Source organism: Aphelocoma coerulescens, chromosome 2 (assembly GCF_041296385.1).
Source record: "Aphelocoma coerulescens isolate FSJ_1873_10779 chromosome 2, UR_Acoe_1.0, whole genome shotgun sequence".
Taxonomy (NCBI): Eukaryota; Metazoa; Chordata; class Aves; order Passeriformes; family Corvidae; genus Aphelocoma; species Aphelocoma coerulescens.
In genome coordinates this window covers 69,733,457-69,759,777 of record NC_091015.1, presented here as the reverse complement: position 1 = coordinate 69,759,777, position 26,321 = coordinate 69,733,457, and the positions used below count along the sequence as shown (strand labels likewise).

General features: G+C 43.0%; 2 protein-coding genes and 1 pseudogene across 3 annotated transcripts; all 3 read left to right on the top strand.

Moving 5' to 3' along the window:
• The first annotated feature begins 717 nt into the window (after window positions 1–717).
• Window positions 718–6,151, top strand: LOC138106755 (probable 2-ketogluconate reductase). The gene is made up of 6 exons (XM_069007948.1): window positions 718–799; window positions 1,389–1,773; window positions 2,271–2,442; window positions 4,440–4,618; window positions 4,827–4,923; window positions 5,770–6,151. The coding sequence occupies exons 2-6, from the start codon at window positions 1,392–1,394 to the stop codon at window positions 5,924–5,926; spliced, it is 987 nt and encodes a 328-aa protein (XP_068864049.1). The 5' UTR covers window positions 718–799; window positions 1,389–1,391; the 3' UTR covers window positions 5,927–6,151.
• A 3,520-nt stretch (window positions 6,152–9,671) lies between these two features.
• LOC138106753 (probable 2-ketogluconate reductase) lies at window positions 9,672–15,069 on the top strand (annotated as a pseudogene).
• Window positions 15,070–15,492: 423 nt separating this feature from the next.
• Window positions 15,493–23,795, top strand: RBFA (ribosome binding factor A). 2 transcript variants are annotated; one of them, XM_069007941.1, is made up of 7 exons: window positions 15,493–15,773; window positions 16,767–16,809; window positions 17,419–17,595; window positions 18,882–18,994; window positions 20,208–20,292; window positions 21,948–22,018; window positions 23,068–23,795. In XM_069007941.1, the coding sequence occupies exons 1-7, from the start codon at window positions 15,664–15,666 to the stop codon at window positions 23,459–23,461; spliced, it is 993 nt and encodes a 330-aa protein (XP_068864042.1). In that variant the 5' UTR covers window positions 15,493–15,663; the 3' UTR covers window positions 23,462–23,795. The 2 variants fall into 2 exon arrangements, with proteins under 2 accessions (XP_068864042.1, XP_068864044.1); XM_069007943.1 differs by lacking the exon at window positions 15,493–15,773 and adding an exon at window positions 16,021–16,040.
• Window positions 23,796–26,321: the final 2,526 nt, after the last annotated feature.

Here is a 26,321-nt window from a genome sequence, read left to right as displayed (position 1 = left end):
AGGTAGCTATAAATAGTCTGTCAAAAACCCCTAAAATAATTGTCAGTTCACAGACCCTCTTGGGACCAGATGGTCAGGGATTCTGGAAAAAAAAAACAAACCAAATAATTTACAGTGCATATATCCTTGGAAAACACTTGCTGAGCATCTACTATTTTGTTACTTTGTTAACTTAGGAAAAGGCTCCACAGTCACTGGGGTCTCTTCAGGACAGGAGGCTGCAAAAATGTCTGCAATGAAGCATTTAAAAATTAACCTGGTAACTCAAAGTTCATGATGAAGCTATGCAATCTATTTTCATGAAGTAGATTTGGTCCAACATTTTTCTGAAGTACTTAGGTGTCTTGGGGTGACCTTATGATGTGTATCCCATATCGCTGCCTATGCCCAGAAATTAATTTCTGTGTCTTTCTATGCCTCTAAACTGAGCCTGAGAGGGGGAAGGAAAAAACTGAGCAAAACTTTTTCAGGGCAGTTTGCAGCTTGTTCAAGGTCACACAGAGATAGCAGGTTTTTTTTTTTTCCCAGCTGCGGCAGGGGAGCGAGGAAGCACCCAGCTTGCTGCTTTTCCAGTCAGCTTTTGGCCAGTTGTTTCAGTTTCTTGTTCTCTGGAGAGAGAGACTGAGAGTTGGACTTTGCTTTTCCTTCTCTGGAATTCTGGATTTTCTCCCTTTTCTACTGGACTGCTTTCAACCTCAGAGCACATCGGGAGGACTTTCCACCGGGCACAGAGGGCCTGGCCCTGGCCCAAGCCCCAGCGCCGAGGAGACCAAAGGGAGGACTCTTAACACTTTCCCAGGTTTTTCCTCCACAGTGAAACATTTTATTATTTAGCCTTATTTTCCTTTTCCCGTGTGTTTGTTAAATAAATAGTTTTATCTCCTTCACTTTCCTTCGAGGAAAATTTATTTTTTCCTGAACCTGGGGGGGGAAGGGGTGGTTGTACCTTCTCTCAGAGGATATATTTCTAAATTTGGCCAAACTGGAACATTAGGATAATTTGTGATTTCAGGGTAGCAAAGGAGATTTATTGCACTATTTACTGCAGACTGTTGATGGTCTGAAACTAAGTAATTACTGAGAAGTAAGTGTGTTTTGAGCATGGTAGCAGTAATATGAAATCTTAGAGATCACAAAGGACAGAACTTGTTCAGACTGGTTATGTGAATACCTTTGTGTGTGTGTGTGGACACCTTGTGTATGAGTATAATTGGTAGTATATTTAAAAGAGCTGTTTGCTTGTCTTGGTTTTCTTACCTTCCTATGTGGTTTATAAGATCTCGTCATAAATGCCATGAAACAGGACATGGCAGTGATTATTTTTGAAAATGTCTGGAAATAGTAATATGTCTTTCTCCTGACACTTTGTGTCTTTCTTCTTTGTGCAGATCATGGAAGGAGGAAAACTACCTTGGCTTTTGGTAAATGAAATTGGTGGCATACGTGGGATACTGCATAGCCATGTGCCATTCCTGAAGAAACATTTCCACCTCATCACCATGAAGGAATTTCTTGAAGACAAAAAGGATGTAGGTAAAAAGGTCCAAGCGATCTATTTGTGGTGGCACAAACCAGTAATCAACAAAGAGCTCCTCCAGAGCCTGCCAAACTTGAAAGTGATTGCGAATTCAGGAGTGGGGATGGATCACCTGGATCTGAAGCTTGTAGCTAGCTTTGGTGTGAAGATGACTAATGCTCCACGTGCTGTTTCCAGCAGCACAGCAGATACTGGGATGGCTTTGCTGCTAGCATCTGCTAGAAGACTAGTGGAAGGTAACATCTCAATTCTTTTGTGGCTTCTAAAAATCATACAAGATTTACCTGCCATTAATTTGACTTTTCTTAGAGAAACTAGCAAGTTGTGATTTTTAAAGAAGTCACACTTTTCTTTCCAAGGAGAGTGGCAGATGTGAAGAGGAAACCCAACATCTGGTGGTGTTCTCCATATGATATTTTCAAACTCTCCATTGTTATTGGCAATAATTATTTTGATTGTTGATGAGGAACAGGGCAATATTTTCCTGACTCTAAAGCAGTAATAAACTTTTTGGAGAGATTACATCAAAAGGCTTTTTGTAATATGGTGAGAATAAATTGGAATATCATATATACATGTAGCAGGGAAAGATGATACATTGGGGAGTTACCTTGGATAACACAAAATCATGTGTTTGTAACCATTAAAAGTGTGCTATAGTAGCACAAGTCCAGACTCTTTGCCTTGTTCCTCTGTGTTGGACCCCATTCATATTTATGTGTTTTTCTTGCAGTCCATAACATTTCAATTTCTCCAAGTATGGAGTACTGTGAAGCTGATATTCTGGGAGTTAAAGTTGGTGGAGCTACTCTGGGGATCATTGGCATGGGCAGCATTGGATATAAGGTTGCTCTGAGAGCCAAAGCATTTGAAATGAACATTTTGTACCACAACAGGACACGGAGGTAAAGATATGTCTTGACCCTAGTTGCAGGAGAAACTCTTCCAGATAGTCAGTATTTTCTTTTCAAGGAATTATGTCAGAAATATAGCAAAAAATGAGGGAATAGGGCCTAGATTAAAACAAAAGAAAAAAAAAAGGAATGGTTGCCTTAAATCAGTCTTGTAAAGAGTTACTCAGTGATTAAACACTTGGAAACTTAATTTAGGTTTTATATTAGAAATTTCAAGGTTTCCTGCAGAAAAATGAAAATCAAACTTATACTTTTTTTATTCTTATAATATCATACTATAGTGACAACATAACTCTATTTGTTGTTCATTTTTTCTACATATTTTGAAGTTCAGGAGGGATATTATTGAAGCAGTGGCTGGAAATTAGGAAACATGTATTTGGCACAATATGATTGAAAGCTGTTCTTGAGAAAACCTTGTTTCTTCTCAAGCCAGTAGGAATTTTATGAAGTATTTAACCGGGTTTCACCCTTTATTTCTAGTCCCTCCTAGCTTGTGTATCTGGGAATCTGAACCTTGTTAGCACAATTCAGCACAGGGGCTCTTCAATTTAAAGTGAGTAAGACCTCCATGTGCAACTCGTGTCCTTTGCAATCAGGCAAGGTGCAGACAATGAGCAGAATAAATATTTACTGCTATGAACTATGACCTATCCTGAGAGAACTTTACTCCTCTGTGACTGAAGGGAGAAGCTGCAGTGCTAGGATGTGGCTTTCCGGGCTTTTCTCCATAAGTAGACTGCAGATGGAGGGAGGGCCACTGTTTCAGCTAGCCCTAGGCAAATCACAAGGGTGAATGAGGCCAGAAATATTTAGCCTGCTTGGCATTCTTGTTTCTTCAGAAAAACAGCTGAGCAAACTCACATTTAAAAGAAGTGCTCCTTAAGATCTTTCAAAATTTCTTCGCAAACCACAAAGAAAAGATTAAAAACGAACTAATATCTTTACTCTTTTTTATGTGTATCATCAATAACTCTCTCTGTTTAATATTTTTCAGTCTTTAAAGTGATATTTATGCAAGAGTGCTGTGATGAATGATCAATGCACAGTGCAACAGAAATTAATAAAGCTACTTAATTTAAAGTACATTAACACTTCCAGCTTGTGTGTTGAATCAAGATGCACTCTGCATGCTGCAAAACTTGCTGCAGTTCCAGTCTGATCTTTTTCCACTTACTCTCTGGTCAATGGCCTGAAAAAAAACCAGTGAAGTGCATTTGTTAGGAGACACATGGGTCAAAGTTACATTGAAGTTATTTTCTTAGTGTGACCTCTTTAGGTTAGGGAGTAGCTAACTTAAAAACCCTTCTCTTGGAATCAGTAGCAGAAGATTGTACATATGATCCCCTATCATTGCTTCTTTATTTCCCAAAGTTCAGGCAGCTACATTTACAAAGAACATGAGAAATGGCAAGTATTCTTTTGCACTGTGAAAAGTTAAAACTAAAAATCTCTCTACTGTGGTAACTTTTTCTGCTGAACACTTTATTCTGTTAAAGTCCTGGGACAGCCAGGAGCCTGGCAAAGAGCTGCCTTGCTGATGTCACTCATAAAAAAATTGCAGGCTTACTGGGAGTGCCAACAGGGTGAGGACCACTGCCATGCCCAGAGCTTGCATGGGTGATTTCTGGTGAATACCATTCCTTTGGTTTGAGCACTGACTGCATCCTTTGAGGTGCACAGGGGATCCTGGAGAATGGACGGTGTGCTGCCATCTGCTTCAGTGCTCAGCCATAGTTTATTTGCAGACTTTATAAGAAGCCCTTGGGACCCTGCACTGGGTTGGCGGAGAGGCAGGCATACAATCAATCCCATGCTGTAGGGCTTGAAGCCTTCCAGAAGGATCTAAACACCCAGCTGAGAGTAAATTCACCTTTGTTCGCCACCTGTTTGCTACATGAATGTGATAATCAGATCCTTTAGTTTGTGTACTGGTGACATCATTGAAGAAAATGTTTCCATGACTGAAATGTTTTTTTCCCCACTAGGAAAGCTCAAGAGGAGCAAGCTGTCAGTGCCACTTACTGCAAAAGGATAGACAGCTTGCTCCAGCAGGCAGATTTTGTGATGGTGGTGGTGAGCCTGACACCTCAGACACACAAGCTGATTGGGAAAAGAGAGCTGGAGCTGATGAAACCCACAGCTACCCTCATTAACATCAGCCGAGGTACCATCCAGATGCATTGGCCAGCTTCACAGTGTGGTCTAGCTCCTGCTGTGTTCCACGCAGCACCGTGCTGCATCCAGCACAGCTGGTGTGCATGCCAAGGATGATCAGGCATGGCAGAAATTTCCCCCTATCCCCTTCCCTTCTCTCTTCCCTCTCTGCTCTTTGCCTGCAAGGTGCGCTCAGAGACACTCTTATTCCACACCAGGGGCAGTAGTTGACCAAGAGGCGCTGGTGGCAGCTCTGCAGACTGGTGTTATCGGGGCTGCAGCTTTGGATGTCACCTCCCCAGAACCCCTGCCCAGGTTTCCATCTCTGCTTATTTCTCAGGAAGGATGGGTGAGCCCTGCTGAAGCCAGAGGCATCCCTGCAGCAGGCAGGAAGCTGGCCGAGGCAGCCCCCCTGCCCCTGGCATGAGTTTGGATAAAAGTGCCATGAATATGAATGGAAGACAGCCCAGATGTTGGGGCTGGTAACAGACCAAAGCGAAGCCTGGGAGCCAGAAAACAGCAGGAGGCAAGGAAAGCATTAAACCCAGTGCTTAGAATTATCCTATGAAGCTGCAGCAGTGCTTCACTTGCAAATTGCTTTATTAGAAAGTACAGTTTGCAAATTTTAATGGGTAGAGGCTGCTTGAGGCCTAAGACCTGCTGCATGGCCCCGAGGAGTCCTTCCCCACAGGCTTCTTTCCACAATACAGGGCTGAAGTATCGCAAACCTCCTGGACCCAGAGACTGCTTAGCTTCTGTAAAAAGACCGCTCTACCAGGATGGTGCCTTTTGGAGTTAACTGTGCTGGCTGCATTTTGGGTTGGGGGGAGTTTGGTCTAGTTGTGCCTGTGTGCAAATAACTACAGCTCAGACTATTGTGTAGGGTGAATGTGTCAGGAGGGTTTAATCCTCTCTTCTGACATAATTCAAATTGCTGCCTCATGGCAGAAGTGTGTTTCTGGAGAAAAGAGCAGCTATGAAATCTTTGTATGTCCTATTACAGTCCAAAATTACTTCAATATAGGCAGTCAGGTTCTCTGGGTCTAAGTGGACTTGTAAAGTTGTATCAAATTAACTTTAAATAAAAAGCTCAAACAAAAGCTAAAGTAAAACTCCTCTTAGATGAACAACAGTAGTTAACTCTTTTTTCTTTTCTTCCAGAGATCATCCATTGTTAAAATTAAAGAACGTCATTATAACACCTCACCTCGGCAGTAAAACAGACAAGGCCAGCTACATGATAACAGAGGAAGCAGTTGAAAACATACTAGCAGCCCTGAATGGTCTCCCCCTACCCAGTGAAGTGCTCCCTAGCTGATGTGTGAAAGAATATCGCATCTCTTTTATTCTTCTCTTTCTCTCTCTTTTTATTCTTATCTTTCCCCTCCACATCAGCTCTAAAGGTCTTTTTAAAAACAAGGATGTCCATCCACCTCACTAAAGCTTGGAAGGAAACCCTTTGCCGCCACCCTCTCAGTTGTTGATGTACTTCTGTTGTCTAATACAAGTCCAAAAGACAAATAAACCAACACACAAAGCAGCAGTGCTATGCCTTTTGTTATGTAGTGTGACTTTATGAATAGTATGATTATTTATCAGTAAAATTTATAGCAAAGTTGCCATTAAGTGCAGGCAGGATTTTGCCTGGAGCCTTAAGTATCTTTACAGAGCCTTTGTCTTGCAGATGGTTGTCATGGGTGCTTGCCAAAATACACTTCCTCCCATTAGTTTAATGTATGATGCTGTTACCAACTCTTGAAGGTCCAGGAGACAAGACATTGCAGCTTTTCAGGTGCAGCAAGTTGGCTGTCAAGAATTTCAAGACTGCCCCAGGTACCTCCTTGCTCTCTGAGGTACAGGTGCCCAGTACACCTTTCATTGTGACCTGTATAACCTTGAAAAAATAAGTTAAATTTATTTAAAAATAAAAGGCTAAGCAATAAATTACAGAGCTGAAAAACAAGGTTACATTAAAATAGAAAAGAGAAAAAAAACCCCTTTTCTTAGATCAATATCCTAAAACTGCAAGAAACACACAAGGTTTTTGCACATGCAAACTTTTCTTGAGAGGTGAAAAAGCAAACAAAATCTGATACAGTACTTCACTTCTACTTAAACAATTGTCCATGTTTGGCATTTGCTTGGAGTTTTACTGCTACTTCTGCAGATATTTCAAGAATCTGGGCTGATTAGTTTCAGAAGTGCTCCCTGCCAGTGGGGTGCTTTAGAGGGGAAAACACAGCTGCATGTCAGTCACTGGAGTGATGAGTTGATTCACACACAATACCTTCAATCTCATGATTACTGAAAGTGGATCAAAAATGCAGTGGCCACATGAGAGGAGAGATGACCCATTATAGTTCACTCCATTGATTCAGGTTTTTTGAAACATTTTGATGTGCAAAAAGTACACAATCTGGAATAAAGTGCTGCTACAGAGGTCTACTGGGAAAGGTGGCCTTACCCACAGGAACCAGATGGGCAAGCGATAACACTTTATGATGGTTTATAGTCACTGAAACAAATGCATCAGTTGGTTTGGCCTTGCCTGAAACAACAAGCTCATGAATACAGATTTCCTGCCTCAGCTTTTTTGTCCCACAAGTCCTGCTCACATATGATACTGTCTTGTAAAACATAATGCAGACATAGGAGATGTATGTCTTTATCCAGCTTCATGCGTAAGCTAGTCTGTACAACCCACCTGGGAAATGTATACATTACATTATACAAAAGTCTCTTAGGGTAACGCAATACTTCAAAAGCCTAATCCTAAGAAACAGCTATTATGCAAGCATCTTATTAACACTGCCGGCATCAGCTCACCCTGCAGGATTACATGGGCACCAATGGCAGTATTTAATGGTGGGAATGAAGTCCACAGATTGTGTAATACTTCTCTCTATATACCCACAGACCTTACTCATTTCAGAGTGCTCTGTACAATGCTGGTTTATCAGATCCCTTTCTATAAGCAAAAACTTGCACACAGCAATGATGTACACACAATGTAATTCAGTTTAACACACTATAAAGTAGTCTACAAACTAAATCTACTTAAAACATGATAGTGCACTGGTGCAATTGACAACTGTCACATACAGTGCAATACAGATATATCTTCTGTAGAGGTGTATCAGCTCCTGAACTATAGCTTGAAAACTGGATGTTCAAGTTGCACAAAACAGCTTTGAAACCATCTGATTCTCTTCACATCTAACCATGTAACACACCCACTTTCTTGACATTTGATACGCATATCCTGGATTTTTGCTTAGAGTAACATTCCTTTGACTGTTTTTTTTTTTTGGCTTCTCTGACTAATTCGTCCTTCAATTTGTTCATTCAAATTTGTGGATTTGATATACAAAGGAACAAATTACTGTGTTGCCCTTCCAAAGGTTTATCTTCAAGACTAAAATGTGGTAGGCCTCCTTCCTCAGTTCACAGGTAGAATGACTTGTGTCTATGATAGGGACTTTACAAAGGTCCTTCAATCTCAGGTGAGCAGTAAGTTAAAAGCTAACTCATTACATCTTATCACCCAAGCAGTTTGGAAACTTTTTATGTGAAAGAGGTAATGTGTAATCATGTTATGTTTGTTGGGGTTTTTTTTAAGGAAGAAAATGCAAGTAAACTTAACTAAGAATCCAGTTAACATGCTGTAACTTCATTTTGCTAGTCAATTAACTTTTGCTCTAAAGTTTAACTGTCTGAACTTGAAATTCATGTAAGCAACTGATACTCAAAAATCATCACCAAGATAACAAGGACAGTTTATGGTTTTGTGTAATTGATATGAATTGTTATTATATTTTATCTTTTTATTAGTAATTTTATACAGGATTGGTGTTAAATTTGACTGTCTTCATGTTCAGCATATCGAAATGTGTTTGACAGAATTCAAGAAGACGGCATTTTGTAATCCATTCTTTTGAAAAGCACTGCAGTAGTCAGGAGAGACACAGCAGTGCCCTATGGCTGGTTATTCTGTAGCATGAAAGCAGAAACTTCCCTGGATGCCCACAGCAGTGCTGTGTCCTGGCTCCTGAGCTGCTCTCATCCCAGAAGCCAGGCATCCTCCCCAGTGGATTATGACCACGTGCACAGCAAGAGGAATCACTTTAGCGCAGCTTTTGTGAACTGAGAACTGAAGCTGTACTTCCCAATCCCCATCACTAGGTATGGAGATCGAGGGAGGTGATTCTTCCCCTCTATTCTGCTCTAGTGGGATCCCACCTGGAATGTTGTATCCAGCCTTGGAGTCCTCAGCACAAGAAAGATGTGGACCTATTGAAGTGGGTCCAGAGAAGGCCACTAAGTTATCACACAACTGGAGCACCTTTGCTATGAAGACAGAATGGGAGAGTTGGAGTTGTTCAGCCTGGAGAAGAGAAGGCTCTGAGGACACATTATAGCAACCTTACCGTACCTAAAGAGACTGACTACAAGAGAGCTGGAGAGGGACTCTTTAAAAGTAGTGATAGGACAAGGGGAATGGCCTTTAATTGAAGGAGAATAGGTTTAGATTAGGTAGTAGAATGGAGAAGATTAGGAAGAAATTATCCTCTTTGAGGATGATGAAGCACTGAACAGGTTGCCCAGAGAAGCTGTGGATGCCCCATCCCTACCAGTGCTCAAGACCAGGTTGGATGGGACTCTGAGCAACCTGGTCTAGTGAAAGGTGTCCCTGCCTGTGGCAGAGGGGCTGGAAATTGATGGCCTTTTAATTTCCATTCCAACCAAAACAATTCTGTGATTCTATGATACAGACCAAGTAACCTTATCAGAAAAATTCTCACACATTTCTCAGCTGAAATTGGCACAGGACTGCCTGTAGCTGGGATAACATCTCAAGTGTCCAAGCACCTGAGCCTGTCCCAGTTTTTTAGGTCTCAAAGAGAATTTTTGAGGGTATTCCTAGAATCATATAGGTTGGAAAAGACGTTCATGTGTGCAGGTGTCTGTCGGTCAGAGACAACTCTTCATCTTATGTTGACTCGTGTGCACATAGTGTAATGGCCAGCAGAAAGACCAGGCCACGTCCAGTCTTCAAAGACAGTATGGAAAAAACAGCATGCAGGACGTTAACGCAAAATCCCGATTGAACTGAAACTACGAACAGCACAGAAACACTTCCACAAAAAAAACCACACAATCACTCGTGAGTTCCCGTTGCTCTGTCGGCTCCCCGAGGGATTGGGGTGCCCTGGCACCGCCTCTGCTCCCCACTGGCCCCGCGGCCGGCCCGGGCGGGGTGCGGGCGGCCGGGCAGTGCCCTCCTCGGCGGCCGGTCTCGCTCCGCCCCGCGGCACGGCTGGGGCGGCCGGGGCGGCGAGGTGAGTGCGAGCGGCACCGCGGGACCCCCGCGGGGCGCCGGGACCGCCTCTGCCGGACGGGGACAGGGCTCGGCCTCGAGGCCCCCGAGCCCCACGGAGGGGTGGCACCGTGGGTAGCACCGGGCGGGCGGGAGGGACACGGGGGCTCCCGCGGTCTTGCGCGCCCCGCTCGGGCTGGGAGCGGGAGGGATCTCGCCCGTTCCCAGCCGCCCTTCAGGGCCGGACAGAGCCCTGCGGCCGCCGCTCCAGCTCCCTCCTATCTTTCGTCCCAGGCGTAAGCGGGCTGGCACAGCGGCAACGCCTCCAGCCGGGGGTCAGCCCGCCCTGGGCAGGGAGGACTCCCCGGGACACGGCGCTCCGGGGGCGGTCGGGGGAGAGAAGGGGGAGCCGGGCCGGCGGTGCGGGAGCGGTGCGGGAGCATTGCCTCGGGCTGAGCGACGGCGTGCGGGACTCCCGGCTCTAATCCGAGATCATAGCCTTGGCTCTTTGCAGTGTCAGCAGAGTGAAGAGTTGGCAAATAACTGAAGGAGACCAAAGAAAGGGTAAATTTATGTTCATGGGTAACTTCAAAGTTCGTGGTTGACAAATTATAGCTCTGTTGCATTAAATGAGATTTTTACTGAGATAACCTCATCAATGATAATTGCTTAATATAGTTGCAGAAGGGGCAGAACTTCTGGTGCTAAAAGATACCCTTCCACTCATATGGCCACATTCTTAAATTATCAAGACTTTGGCTTTCAATGTTGAATACTGAACGCTGAAAAGGAGTAACATCTGGTCACTCATTTGTTTAAGTGTTAGCATAGTTGGTATGCCAGAAATTATGTTTTCATTTCTTATTAACAAGATTATATAGAAATTGAACATCCTTCTGAATAACACTGGGAGAACCCAAAAAAGTTCTGCATGTGGGAGCAGTTATCTTTCATCAAGTGGGAAAACAGCATGTAATTGAGCCAATCAATTCCTGTTTTTTAGAAAAAAAAGTATCATGGATCACTTCAGACCATGTTCTTTGGTTCTCTTTGCTTTTGTAGGATATGGAGGGTCAGGAACTGCCTTATGTGCTAGTTGACTGTATAGGAGAGAGGTATGGAGTATATGAAGACCATGTTGGATTTCTGAAGAAACGTTTTCATCTCATCACCATGAAAGAATATCTTGAAAACAAGACATTTCTCAGCAAAAAGATCAGAGCTATCTATATGTGGTATCACAGACCAGCTATTGATGAAGAGCTTCTCCAGAGCTTGCCTAACTTGAAGGTAGTTGCAAGTTCTGGAGTGGGAATAGATCACTTGGACCTGAAACTCCTCTCCAGCTATGGTGTGAAAGTGGCCAATACTCCGTTTATTGTTTCCACTGACACTGCAGACTTAGGGATGGCTTTGATGCTGGCATCTTCCAGGAGACTTGTGGAAGGTAATAACTGAAATGGTCTTAGTCTTTTCATAGAAAAGGTGACTTCAAAACATGCAGAAAATGTGTGCTGATGCAAAAGTAAGCTTAAAACTGTAACTATGGAAAATATGGGAAAAGGAAGAAGTTAAGATAAATCTGTCTTGTTGACAATACCTTGCATTCAATTTCCAAACCAGCATATTGGCAAGGTGGAGCTTTTTCTTCTTTGGATGGCCCTAAAGTCAGGCCTCTACTCCCTCAGCCCACAGCCACTTATTCATTGTACTTGTTCATTTCAGTCTTGCTTTTCAAGTTATAATAAAAGGGGACTAAAATAATGTATTTTCAAGGAGGCTTGAAGCCTGTCTTTGCCAAGTTGCCATGTATCTGACTCATTACGAACAGGCTGTCCAGAAATCTGCCCACCACGCTCTGTGTTTCTTTTCCCTGCCAGCCTTGGTGTACCTGCTAGGTAGCTGGGAACTGGATGGCCTTGCTGCTGCTTTGGCCTTACCTTCCTTGCCTGCTTGCCTGCCAAAGAGACGCTGGGTATGTTTCTCTCCTGAGCAAGAAATCAGTGTCAGCAGCCATGTGTACAGTGCAGCATTACTCACTTCTTGTCCAGAAACACAATGACAATGTATTACTGCTCCTGTGCTTCCGCCTTGTCCATCGATAAAAAGTAGAGGGAGGAAAAGTAACCAGATACTGGAACATCCCTTACATGACATAATTCTTCTTTTCCTCTTCCAAGGCCATGAGATGGCAGTCTCCCCGGACACAGAGTATTTCCCTGCTGACTGGCTGGGGGTTGAGGTTTCTGGAGCGACCCTGGGGATCCTGGGAATGGGCACCATTGGTTACAAAGTGGCTGAAAGAGCCAAAGCCTTTGAAATGAAGATTTTGTACCACAACAGAAATCAGAGGTAAAGCTGGTTGCAGCTCCATGGCCACGCTATTTTGTCACTGCTTTTATATGTTATTTGTACTTTTCACCGTACTTTCACTTTTTACAGTGCTCTTTATTTTAAGTGGCAAAGTTGTTTCAAGATGGTCATTAATTTCCCAATTTATACAGAAACAAAGTCAGGAAGGAATGGGAGAGATATATCTCACTGTTCTTGCCGTTAGTTGGGGCTCCTGAGTTCTTCCTGTCATGGTGGTGACATTGCAATGGACTGAGGAAAGGAGAAAACTGGGAGGACTTAACTCCTGTGACTTAGGTGAGGCAGGGATTCAGGCAGAGACATCTCACCCTTCCAAAGCCATGTGACAATAAAGGGCCAGACTTGCCAGTCTGCTGTCTTCTAGGTGAGGCGTACGTGCTGGGTGCCCCTGTGCTCCCATCAGGCCCATTCCATTCTTTTCTTTGGTGGGAATTTGATGAGAGCCAGGCAACCTCATCCTGATACAGATTGAGTGCACCAGCAGGTCCTGCAGCGCGTGGTTTCAGTGAATCAGCACTGATGCACAGAGCAATCAGGCTGTTGCTGACATAGATTTGGAAAGATTTAATGCCTGCCCTGTCTTGTGTGTTTCCTCAGTAATTTTCACGTGACTTACTTAAATTACTGAATTTTCACGAGACATCAGTCTTGCTTTTGGGTAGCTAAAGAATCCCCATTATAAGCAGACATTGTGACACAAATGCATTTGGTTTATAATTTATTCAGTGCATTTATGTGATACCCATTTCTTACTTTCCATCCCCAAAGGTGTAGTGCTGCACCCTTGTGTACAGTTCACTTCGAATTGTGGGAAATAGCTTGACCTTTGTCTTTATTGAGTTTCAGACAACCAGCTAACTGCTTTGCACTAAACAGTGAAGATAACAATAAAGAAACATTTTCTCTACTGGTGAATTGGTCTTTCCCTTGTTTCTTGCTACTTCAGTTTAATTTTGGGATTTTCCCCTCAGAAAAAAGGAAGAAGAAAGTGCCATTGGAGCTGTTTACTGTAAGAAGATAGATGATTTGCTCCAGCAGTCAGATTTCGTGTTGCTGGCTGTGAACCTAACTCCACAGACACGCAAACTGATTGGGAAGAGGGAGCTGGAGCTGATGAAACCCACTGCTATTCTTATTAATATCAGCAGAGGTAAGGTGCAGAATAAACAAAACTACATTAAGGTTTGCTGGCATGACACGTCCTGGGAAAACCTCTAATATAGACTCTGTCCCTCTGAAATTTTCCGTAAATTTTCTGATTACTAGTTTATTTAGACGCCCATGATCATAGCTCAGTAAAACATTTAAGTGTTCCCATAATCATGAGAAAGTAGGTCTCTGAAATTTTAGTGAGCTTGGAGTGTTAGAAGCCCATATGTATTTATAGATCTCCTACTTAAGCCTTTTATTTATTTAATGCAGTGTTGCTGCTAACATACATTAGGGTGGCACAGCCTACTTGGAAACCTGGCACTCTGTTTCATGCTGCTAATTCCCTAATGCACGCACCCAAGCATCCCCCTCCCACTCCACCACACTGCTGCTGCTTCTGCACTGCAACCATGGCCTGCCCTGCTGTTTGCCTGACCACTGTGCCCAAAAGAATGCTGAGAGGACAGTAGGGAACGTGAAAATAAACATATCCTTCTTATTGTAACCCAGGTCTGGTAGTGGATCAGGATGCTTTGGTGGAAGCCCTTCAAAACAAAGTTATTAGGGCAGCTGCTCTGGATGTGACATATCCTGAACCTTTGCCAAGGTAGGACATGTATTTAAGTTAAACATAAAAGGGTGTATGTGTGATGTGCAAACTGAGTAAAATTTTGTGAGCATGTGAGAAGTTGCATAATTTTGTTAGTAGGACTACATGAGGTATGTGCTCTAGTCCTGCTGAAACCATGTTCCAAATCCTTCTATCCTAGCCCAATAAAATTCACACTCATTTGGAGGATTTGTTGCATAAAGCCCCACCAAGCTAGGCAGCACTTTGAACTCCTCTGAATATGCTTGGGTCATGCAATTAGGTTTTGTTTTAATTATTATTTTACGTATTTCCCTGGCTGCCTGCAGGTGATGAAATAAGAGATGAATGTGCTGTGAGTGACTAGCTGAGCATTTCTTTTCTTCTCCCAGGGATCACCCCTTGTTAAAACTGAAGAATGTTATAATAACTCCTCACATCGGAAGTGCCACCAAGAAGACACGCTGGGTTATGATGGAGGAAATGGCAGAAAGCATAGAGGCGGGCTTGGCGGGTCTTCCTATCCCTCGTGAGGTGCTGCTCTAGAGCACCTTGCACTTAGGACTAATGCCTGTTATAAATGTATTGTGATGTTGGCTTTTCCCATGTTAAATAATTGTTATGAATGTATTGTGATGTTGGCTTTTTTTTCATGTTCCTTAATGTTAGGAAAACTTTACCTAGGTTCTGTAATGTAATACATTATATAGAATGTCTATTGTTTATGTAGTCAATTTAGAAAAGATAGGCAGAGAAAATCTTCACATTCCTGGAGAATCTAATCTGAAGAAAAACCCGATGGAGCCAAGGAGGAAGATAAGGCTGATGGGGTGATACTTAGCAACTCCAAAGAATAAATGAATTATGCATGATGGTGATGAATATGAAATAAGCGATGTACTTTTAAAGACGATCTTTTGGATGTAGAGCTGTGCCTTTGGATCTCTGCCAAAGCACCCGGCCGTAACACCCTTTTTGCTGTTGTCTCCTAATTGTCCCTTTTATTAAATTTTTCTTAAACTTTCAAAAAGAGTGAACCTCGTTTTTCACAATGCCATCAGTGCAGAAAACAGTAATTTGATCACTTTTCGTGTAATTATCCCACAATATTCTACAGAAAAATAAATAAAGCACAGGTTTAATTTACTTAAATACCCAACAGCGATTCTGTGTGGAAGGCTGCGATGTTTTATGTTGATCTTCAATATAAAACTCCAGACCCCAGAGTCTTGCCTCAGTGCCACTTACTTTCCTCGCATTCCCTTACAAATGTTCACCAACGCAGCAGCGAACTGAAGGCCTTATAAATCGTGTATTAGAGGAACCGCCTGGCACACCCACAAGCGCAGCCGGCGTGTCGGAGCGGCTCCTCCCGCCGCTCCGGCACCAATCCCGACCCTTGGGGGCGTGGTCCCTCCCCGGGCCGAAGCGCTGAGCCTGCGCCCAGACTCTGCGTGTGTGAGAGCCCTGCCCAGCCTGAGGGCGGCTCGGTCTCTCTCCCTCCTTCCCTCTCTCCGGGCCCAGCCGGGACATCCCCAGCCGCCGGCCCGGGCCTCCGTGCCGACAGGGGGAGCCGCAGCCGGAGCTGAGGCGGGAGCTCGCCGCGCCGCGCGCCGGGGCAGCGATGTGGGGCGCCCGGGGGGCCGCCGTGCCGCGGTGGTGCCGGGCCCTGCGCAGCTCTGCCGCCCTGGGCGGCCCCAGGAACCTGCTGCGGAAAATGCTCCGCAAGAATAAGTAGGAGCGGGGCTCTCCCGGGTTGCGGGGCCCTGGCGGGGTGGGTTGTGGGCCCTGGGGTAAGGGGGGCTGTGGGGCTCGGGCGCTCCCGCGGCCCCGGTAGCGCGGAGGAGAGAGAGACACCGACCCCGAGCCGCCCATCTCAGCTGGTCGGCAGCGGCTGAACGTGTGTCCAGGTGGGGAAGAAGGCCAATGGCCCTGGCCTGTATCAGCAATAGTGTGTCCTGCAGGACCAGGGCAGTGATTGTCCCTCCGTGCTCGGCACTGGTGAGGCCGCACCTCGAGTGCTGTGTTAAATTCTGGGCTTCCTCAATACAGTAAAAACATTGAGGTGCTGGAGCGTGTCCAGGTGAAGGGTCTGGAGCACAAGTCCGATGAGGAGCAGCTGAGGGAGCTGGGGATGTTTAGTCTGAAGGAAAGGAGGTTCGCGGGGACCTTACCACTCTGTACAACAGCCTGAAAGGAAGTTGTAGCCAGATGGGGGTTGGTCTCTTCTCCCAGGTAACAAGGTGGCAGGACGAGAGGAAATGGCCTCAAGTTGCACTAAGGAAGATTTAGATTGGATATTGGGAGAAAGGGAAGAATGGTCAAGCAATGGAACAGGATCCCCAGGAAAGTGGTGTAGTCACTGTCCCTGGAAGTGTTCAGAAAGTGTGTAGAAGTGGTGCTTAGAGACATGGTTTTAGTGCTGGACTTGGCAGTGCTGGGTTAATAGTAGGACTTGATGATCTTTGCCGTATTTTCCTACCTTAATGTTTCTATGAATCTATAGAAACCTCAGAGTTGTTCTTTTCCACCCCCTTGCTGTCTCTGTGCAGCTTCAACTGTGGATGGGAAGCATTGTTTTCCACACCTCTGCTGTGGGGAGAGCTACTTGCGTGAAAACCTGGGTGTTGTGTGCTTTCAGGCAGGTGGAATATAAATTACACAGGGAATCCTTGTTTCTCTGAGCTGCTGAAAGATAAGACTGATTTCCTTTCCTTTTCCCAAAAGAAAGAAGTTCTGGTATGACAGCCCTACTCTGGGACCGCAAACGGTAAGTGCAAGCTCTTAAGGCGATGTGTTTATTTGTGCTAGGAGGAACAGACTTGTGTTTCTGCCATTGATTCTAACTTCCAAGCATTTTCTGATGGAGAAATAGGAGGATTTTGTGAATGAACAGTCGGGCTCCAGTTTGTTTGACTGTGACAGGATTGCCATTTGGCTCCCCATGGCTGTTTCCTCCTCTATACTGATCTTTCATCTTTGCCAGCATCAACACTCTCTTGCACACTCCTGAGTACTGATCCAGATTAAAACTTCTATGAGCTTAGTTTAATGAAAAATTTTTTAAATGTTTGTTTTTTCAAACAAGCAAAGCTTTTCAGTCAATACATGCTGTATTTGAGAAAACATCTATGGAGCTTCATAACTTGGTACAAAATACAAAAGGAATCAGAAACTTTGACTGTAGTACGTGAATGTCAAAGATTTTGTGAACAGAAGTATTCTTTATTGAAACACTTGATACGTAGGACCTATATAAAGCCATCACAGCTGCAGGAATGAAATAAGAGCATACTTAGTAAAGTGCATGAAACTGTATATAGTTGCCTAATACAAGTGTGTAACTACTGTTTAACGTGTTGTTTGTTTCTTTTTAAAGTTGTATAAACCAACGAAGTTGGACTTTTTAATGAAAAATGACCTGACAGAAACGAGGAAAGAAGATAACATGCGCTGCAGAGTCTTGAATGGTCTTATTCATAAAGCTGTGTTAGAGATGGCAACTACCTGTGAAGTCAGTCAAGAATTTTATGATCTCAAGCTGGAAATCTGCAAGGCGAGTGCCAAAGCTACAGCTTGTGCTGGGCCACTCTGCTTACATTGTGCAGTTGGCAAGGAAGTGCCAAAAGAGCTCCCCTGGGTGTTGTGATGAGTGCAAGAGGAGTTTTACAGCATTGCTTTTGATGTAGCAGAGTGCAGCAAGATCAGGCTCTGGAGTACACACTAGGAGAGCTTTGCCACTGTAGTACCTGGCTTAGGAGACCTTTGCCACTCTAATGCAAATGCAACTTGGGCCAATTAAATGGTGACTCTCCTGGTATGACTTTTTTTTTTCTGTAACTCAGACATAAGCTCTTTGTCTTGCCCTTTCAGAAGGAGGAGCTTGGTTTTACCAATATAAGTGTGTCTTTCCAAGAGTCTTTTCTTGCAGCTGTGTGAGAGTTGTCAGCTCCTTCTGCCACTCACCAGCAACATTACAGGCAGAAGAACTGAGTGATGCATGAGATTAGTTAAAAAAAAAGGGCAAGCCTAAGAAAATGTCGTTGTCAAGCAAGATCTGAGAAAGAATTGACATTTGTATGTAATTGTAGCTAGTGTCATAATTTGTGGATTTCAAAGTGATGTTAGAGGTCTGATACAAGAGGTAAGTCAGTCTCCACATTCTTGTTTGTTGTCTGTAGTTTTTATCTTCTACATTTGCTGTTCTGTAAAGATTAAATTATAGCAGTGTTTGGCTTAAAAGCTTGGTGGACTCAGCTTTTGGTATTTAGAAGTAGAAGCATGGTAAAAAAAATGTACCTTGTAGTTGCATCTATGACAAAAGGTTTGTCATTCATGACTGAAATAGGTGATTTTGCCAGCTGAATTCATTCTGTTGTCAGACAAGTGTTCAAATAACATGGGCAGGATGAGTTTTGGCTTTATATGTGCACTATATCCTTCACAGAGCATTTCTGTCTCTCTAGAGCTTTGAGGATTGTTTGTCTCAGATCACATGTCTGCATGTAAAATTGCTGGCCAGTGTGGGCAAGACACAGTGCTTTCAGGAGGCATTGCTGTAAATTAAACAACTTACAACATGAGAGAGGGAAAGAAACAGCCTTCTTCCCAATACAATACAGATCTTAAAGCTACACAGTGTTTGTTGCACTGGGACATGGCTGGGCATAGGTCAGTCCTGATTTACTAATGAACTGATTCTGGTCTGATATAATTTCTTCTGTTATCAAAAGAAATTTTCTAGTAAGCTTTCTGCAATCCATCAGAGACTTCATTGTATATGAAGTGATGAAGAGTGTGTGTATATATATCATTTTAAAGATGGATTTGCCTTTTTTATAGGTGTCCCTGTCATCCAACTTTTCAGCATGCCGTGTGTACTGGAACCCTGTTTCCACTACGGAGGAGGAAAGTTATGTTGAAAATGTGCTGCGAAAGAGCGCTCCACGTATACGGTACTGCTGTGGGATAGACAGGGCACTTCCTGAATCCAGAGCCATTTCTTAAGTACCACTTCTTAAGTATGTCTGACAATCTAGACTTGACCTACTGGGATGCTTTTGGTTTTTTACATACTTGGAGTAGAGCATCTCCTGTGATGAGCTTCACATGGAAGGGCAGCTGTGTCAGACCAGCTGTGTGATCGTGTGATCTTTTTCTGGAGCACAGCTGGCTTATTTGGCTTCTGTGCTTTCCCAGGGCTGGAGTGGGCTGAGCAGAAAGCAAGAGGAGTGTGGATGAGGTTTCACTCCCGTGTTCTCGTGGTGATGGCTGGACAGGCTGTGTGGGACAGTACCCCAGAACGGGATGCTGCACAAAGGAGTTGCAACTACAAGGATCTCCTTGTAGATTCACTGGGCAATTCTGATTGCTAGGGATGATTTGGGCCTCTGGAAGGGATGACTGTTATTACAGAAATTCTTCACAATACTGATAACTAGAAAACCCCACAAAATTCAGAATGCTACCATGTATTGTGATGCTTTTTTGCCCATTTTCCCAACACAGAGTCCAGTGAGTTTTCAGGGTATCATTGAGATTTTTGTCTCTTCCCCCCTTTCCTTGGCTTTCCCTCTGCTATCCAGCCAGTCTGTTGGAAGTTCAGGACTTCACCCATGTGGAAGGTGGTGTAGAAGCATACTTGCAAAGCCATTTCCTTTCCCCATTTCCCTAAGCTGTGTAATTTCTGCTCCAACATAATGCTCTCTTCTCCACAGCTTCCACTCTTTAAGAAGGAAGGTTTCTGGCTGAGAAGAAGACAAGGGGAGCCCTGTCAGTCCTTCCTGGAGCTAGTGTGTAGAATAAATTGTCCTGCCCTGCTCTGAGGGCTCTATCCCCCACTGCTCTTATCCCTACAGTGGGGATAAGGATACCAAATGAAGTGGGGAAAGACCTGTGCCATCCTATGCATATAGATACAGACAAACCTAAAATCATCAAAACTCAGCTGGACCTGCAGCCTGTAGTTTTTGTATGCTGTGCATTTGAAGTTGGGTTTCTGCAGTGCTGTATTGCTTAGCACTAACCTGAATAGCTTCCCATCAGACTCAAAGTTTTGCAAGCCATATCTTTAAATGTACAAGACTGCTGGATTTAATTTAACACCTTTTACTCGTCCTGGAGATGCTATACTGATACTCATGCTGGTGAATGCTGTATGTTTGCCAGGTATCTTCTGAAGAGTCAGCAGATTGTAGGAAACATACCCCCAGTAGTATTTATAAAAGACAAAGAAGCTGCAGCTGTAAAAGAGGTAATTCTAATCTTTGACTCAATGTACAAATATAGTGACTTAGGAGAGAGCTGATCATGTAGTTGCTCTACCAATTTACATCAAAAATTAGTCTTTCTCTATAGTTGCAAAGCATTTTAACAAACAATCTTGAGTAAGATTGATGCCTTTGTAATATGTAGAAGAATTGTAGGCTGTATCATTAGGCCAGTGAAGAATTTTGAAAAAATTGACTTACTATTTTAAGGAATAATATGTGGTTGCCTGGTGTATATGATTATAGAATTGAGGTTGGAGGAGCTGTTTTCCACATTTTAAATGTTATGTCTTTTTAAGATGCAATTGAATAACTAGTGATGTTTTTATTTTTATTTTTTTCCCTGTATCCCTTTCCATCTGTGAATGGTTAAAATGTTTCTAGGGAAGTGCAAATCTGTGCACGGGGATGTAGGTTTATTCATACTACATTTTTTTTCCTTCATTTTTAAAATTGTCTTTACTATTTCATGTTTCCTGTCAAGGTGTTGATAGTTTTAACTAGTCAACATATTACTAGAATAATGATGTTTCCTAGGAATTTGCTGTCATTGGGACTGTGAAGCAAGATCTCTAAAACACTTGAGATTTCCAGAAGAGAAAGATGACACCAATGAGTAGAATTTAATGAGAAATGTCTCCTCAAGCTGTTGATGTGAACAGAAGTTGAAAAGAACGTGTTCACGTTTCTGTGCCCTGAAGTGCCTTATTATTTATAATAGTGTTACTGTTACAGCCAATTACTGTTAGAGACTTATGAGCTCCTGCAGTGTGCATGAGCAGACCTGGAAGGAATAAAAAGAATTTCAGATTCTCTAGAAATGCAATGAACTGCCTGAACTTTCTGTGATCAGAAAAATACTGAGTTTCACAGAAGACAAATAAAAACCCTCTTTATATCACTTCTGTCAGGGAATGACACTGGGAAGCACATAGATGGATTCTTCTCTCCCACTTCATGGTTCATCAGATTTATGTCAACCACAGATTAAAATAACATGCTGAACTTGGTTTTTAAGTATTGTAAGTAAGGGAAAAAACATCCAATTAAACAATTGGATAAAAAATCCAATTAATTGGAATAATACAATGAATTAGAAAGGAATTAATTTAAAGAAAAGCTGAAATAAAATTTCAAACAAGAGAAGATTTTTACAATTATGTATAGTCTGTGAGCGCTGCATGTAATAGATTTGTGGCCTTTACTGGTTAGATGCCATGTTAAAAGGGATTTTGGAATTCCATAGTTACATATAAGAGAAATGCAAACTTGCAGAAAGGGAGAAGAGGTGAAAAAAATCTCAGTGTAAGGATGTTATGAAAAAGGATTTGCAAGAATGAGGTAAGAACGAATAAACCAAAAATGATAGATGTCAGACAATCCCTAGCCAAGGGTTCATAATGCACGTAAGGCAAAAAATTTCGTAGGAATCTCTGGGTCTATTAAATCACTGTTTGACACAAACATCCCAGGCAAGAAGTGTAAGCAGTTCCATGTAAATGAAGGGAAAGGCTGTTTTGAAGTGGTTTTGCTAAATATTCCAAACATAGAAAAGAACATATTTGCTGTTAGATACTTGTCTGTTTGTGAACAAAGTAGATTTAAATAGGATCCCTAATATGCCTGCATGTGTTTACAGGTCGAGGACTTACTGGCAATTGCTGATTTTGGACCTCCAGAAGAAGAAGAAACATCTCAAAATGATTCAAGGTGGGTCTTTTTGATTCAGAATTGTACAAGTGTCCATTTTCATCTCTGTTGGCCAATTAAATTTGGTATTATTTGACATAAGAGAAAGTATATTTTAATTAGATGTGTACATTGTTACTCACAGACCCTGTACTTGTTATGGTATTAATATCTTAATTTTTATGAGGGAAATATGTGTAGAATTTCTAAGATTTCAAGACTTGATGTGTTTATGATAATCAAAATTTTAAAAATGCTCTGCAGCAGTAATATATGTTTCTTTCTGGTAATTATCTCATGAGGATGAAAACCACATTTACCAGTACTGCTCTACTTGTCCACCTCTTTCTGATACAAGTTTGGTTTGTTATACGTGGATTGCCAGTTTACTGATGGATCCCCTTAAGTTAATTTAACATTCTTCTGTGAGAGATTTTTGGCTGCTGAGAGAGAGGGCTGAACAACCTGTTGGAATGGTGGTTCTGGATGCTCTCAAAGCCAACAGCCTTTTCACTTATGTGCTGCAGTCTGTTGGTAGAAATGCTTTCTGTGCCTCGGCATCTCACAGGATGGTTCATCAGGTGTGAATCAGAAATAGCTTCCTGTGGGAAGTCATTGCTGTGACAGATTCCCCAAAGGGCACCTAACATCTTCCACTGTATCTTGGGGAAATAGTCAAGTCCAGCATAAGGTGTCACATCACTCTGATGTGTTTTGGGCACAGGCTGCTGCTTCTCACTTCTTGGAAGAGCTGGGAGAAGTCTTGAGTTCCTTGGGGCTCCCAGGTCCAGTGCTCACCTGTGTACATTTTTACCAGAGACAAGCAGTTTCATCTGGCACGTTGTTGCTTTATTGGCCTTCTCCCATTAAATCTGTTGACACAGACTGTCCTTGGACACATCATATGGTGCTATCTCTTCCTTTGTAATGCAGGGAACACAGGGTGTTAATAAAGTCAAACTGAAAAGTCCAGTTTATTTCTGTGTTACTCAAGTTGTCAAAAATAGCATTATTCCTCAAAATATATGCAGGGAGGAAACCCAAACCAATACTTGTTTTCTTTTCCACAGTAAACTCCTCCCTTCAATAACTCAATCTTCAGATTCACCCATAAGGCCTAATCTCTTTGGTATTGATCATGAACTGCTGAATAAACAGATTATGGACTATAAAAAAATGAAAGCGTCAAGACATATGGAAAGCATTGCCTGGACAGAGAAGCAGGAGCAGCAGCTTTCTAAGATTCAAAAGAAAATGAAAAAGAGAAAAACAAGGAATCCTCCTGACAATGACGACGTTATTCCACAGAAACACTTACTGGACAGATACGAAGCTGATTACTGGGATGATAACATTGAATCAGCCTCAGACTATGAGCTGCAGGATGAATTACAGGAAGAGGTGGATGAGTTGGAAGTGGATAATGACAAAACTTTAAGTCAGTCTACTGGTAAACTGAAATGAAGTGAAAAAGCCACTCCCTTCAAAATGGAGGCTGCCGATAACAAAAAAAAAAGACTGCCATAGCTACTGAAAGATTCATTTTATACAACGTTTACCACTTCCTCATTCAAACTAATAGATTTGCCACATGTGAGGAGGTTTGCTAGTACAAAGTATGTAAGAAAAGCTGCCATTAGTGATATTCTGTTAAGCAGCTTTCAAGTTGCTGCAGTTGAGGGACTTCCAACTGGAGAGCAGTTTTGTAATGACAAAATATACCTATTGCAGCACTGAGTGAAAACTTCTTGCAGTTGTGTTGACTATTTCCAATAAAATTATGGTTGCTGTATTGCAATATTTCTTTTAATTATTTTGATTTTTTTTTTTAGCGACCTGTATAAAAATTATCACAAAGTGATGGTGTCATTCTGATATCAGGAAGGAAGAGGGAAGCAAAATAATGACAGTGGTGTTCAGCTTCCTCAAGCAAAGACCAGGACAGGGTCTTCTCTAGAGGACCAGTCTAATGGAGGAACACTTTCTACAAGAAGATGAAACTTACTGAAATTGTGGCCAATAAAATTACAACCCTGAAAGAAAATAATTTGATAGTTGTGCAAGGGGAACTGCAATCAGAAAAAAATGGAGAACTGCTTATCCATTGGGTAAAATCAGGCAAAGCATTGACTGCGACTTAAAAAATGTATTAACAACTTGAAAAGCAGAGAAAGAGCAGCAGGGAAGAGTGTCCTAGAAACTGAGATTTGAAAATTAATTGGGAATCATATAAAAAGTGAGAATAAAGCTTTCTGACTCAAGGCACATAAAAAATAATAGCATAAGTGTATAAAGTCAGAAGGCTGCGAGCTTCAAAGAAATTATAATGAACAAGGTAGTAAAAGGGAATTCTACCAGAAATGCAGAAAATTTAATTCCAGTAGTTAATGGGGAGGTGAACACAGGGGAGGTTGCCCTACAATATAGCAGAATCACAGAATGGTTGGAAGAGATCTTAAAGATCATCAAGACCCAAGCTCCCTGCCATGGGTAGAGACACCTTTAACTGGACCAGGTTGCTCAGAGCCCCATCCAACCTGACCTTGAACACTTCCAGGGATGGGGCATCATGGACAGGCTTCTCTCGATAACCTGTGCCAGTGCCTCACCACCCTAATGGAACAATTTCTTCCTCATATCTAAATCTACTCTCTTTTCATTTAAAACTTAGGACTTGTCCTATCACTACACTTCAAGAACACTGCAATCATCAGTCATAGTCAATGCAGATTCATTAAAAAAAAGGTCCAGTTTAAATAATTTAGTATCCTAGAATAAAGTCACCTGCCCAGCAGATGAAGGGAATGCAGTGGATGTAGTTTTTCTCGGGTTTTGTAAGGTTTTTGATGCTGTCTATCACAGCATCCTTTGGGGCACATTTTCTGACTGTGGGATGAGTGGGTTCATGTTGTGCTGGGTGAAGAACTGGCTGAAGGGCAGAGCTCAAGGGTTGCGGTGAACAGGGCCACATCTGGCTGGTGACTGGTCACCAGTGGTGTTCCTCAGGGATCAATCCTAGGGCCAGTTCTGTTCAATGTATTTATCAATGACCTGGATGCAGGCTTGAATGCACCATTAGCAAGTTCGCTGATGATTCCAAACTGGGAGGTGCTGCTGACTCTCCTGAGGGACAAGATGGCTTGCAGAGGGATCTGGGTAGCTTGGAGCATTTGGGCAAACATCAATGGCATGAAATTGAAGAAGAATAAATGCCAGATTCTGCACCTAGGAAGGAGTAATGGCAGGCACAAGTCTAAACTGGGTGAGGAGTGACTGGAGAGCAGCGCTGCAGAAGGGGTCTGGGGCTGGCAGGAGGCTCAACAGGAATCAGCTGTGTGCCCAGGCAGCCCAGGGGGCAAACCACACCCTGGAATGCATCAAATACAGCTTTGCCAGCCACTCCAAAGAGGGGATTATCTTGCTGTATTTGGTGTTGGTGTGGCCTCACCCTGAGTGTTGTGTGTGCTTCTGGGCTGCACAATTTCAAAAGGATGTGAAGGTCCCTGAATGCATCCGGAGGAAGGCACCGAAGCTGTGGAAGGGGCTGGCAGGGAGTCCTGTGAGGAGCAGCTCAGGACACTGGGGTGTTCTTGTTTGGAGAGAAGGTGGCTGAGGGGCAACCTCACTGGTATCTACAATTTTCTGAAGGGAGGAAGGGGAAAAGGTCCCTCTTTTCCCTGGGACCCAGTGCCAGGTCATGTGGGAATGGCTCAAAGCTGTGCCCCTCAGAAGAGGTTCAGACTTGGTAAGAGGAAGCATTTTTTTACTCAGTGGGTGTTCAAACCCTGGAACAGGCTCCCGAGAGAGGTGGTCAATCCCTCAAGCCTGTCAGTGTTTAAGAGACATTTGGACAATGCCCTTAATACCATGCTTTTGATTTTGGTCAGCCCTGAAGTAGTCAGGCAGTTGGACTCAATGATCATCCCTTCCAACTCAGCTCTTTTCAATTCAATTTGATCCAATTTGATTTTATTTGGGTCGTGTTGCTTCCTCCTCCTTTCTTTATCCCTAGATGCTCAGGATATCTTTGATGACGTTTCTTCCCAGCCCTTCACTAGAAGAAGGGATGGAATGGGCAATAGTGTCCCAGCCTGGGCATTGGCTCTGTCACTTTGTAGGAAGGAGACGTGTACCTTCTGATGGGGCTGAAAGCTGTGGATAACCTCAAGAGCATTTGATCACCTGAACACATTTGCAAAAAGCACGCAGAAACTGTGGTTTTTGAAAGTCTTCTGTGTTTATCCAGTTTAGCTGGGCTTCCACAGGATGTCAAACTCCCTCATCTCTGACACTCAGATTAAAGATCTGGGCTTTAAGATCAATC

Coding starts and splice junctions, on each gene's coding strand:
- LOC138106755 (XM_069007948.1), top strand. CDS start 1,392: ATGGAAGGAGGAAAACTACCTTGGCTTTTGGTAAATGAAATTGGTGGC. Junction 2,443..4,439: donor TACCACAACAGGACACGGAG/GTAAAGATATGT, acceptor TTTCCCCACTAG/GAAAGCTCAAGAGGAGCAAG. Junction 4,924..5,769: donor TCCCCAGAACCCCTGCCCAG/GTTTCCATCTCT, acceptor CTTTTCTTCCAG/AGATCATCCATTGTTAAAAT.
- RBFA (XM_069007941.1), top strand. CDS start 15,664: ATGTGGGGCGCCCGGGGGGCCGCCGTGCCGCGGTGGTGCCGGGCCCTG. Junction 16,810..17,418: donor CTACTCTGGGACCGCAAACG/GTAAGTGCAAGC, acceptor TTCTTTTTAAAG/TTGTATAAACCAACGAAGTT. Junction 22,019..23,067: donor ACATCTCAAAATGATTCAAG/GTGGGTCTTTTT, acceptor TCTTTTCCACAG/TAAACTCCTCCCTTCAATAA.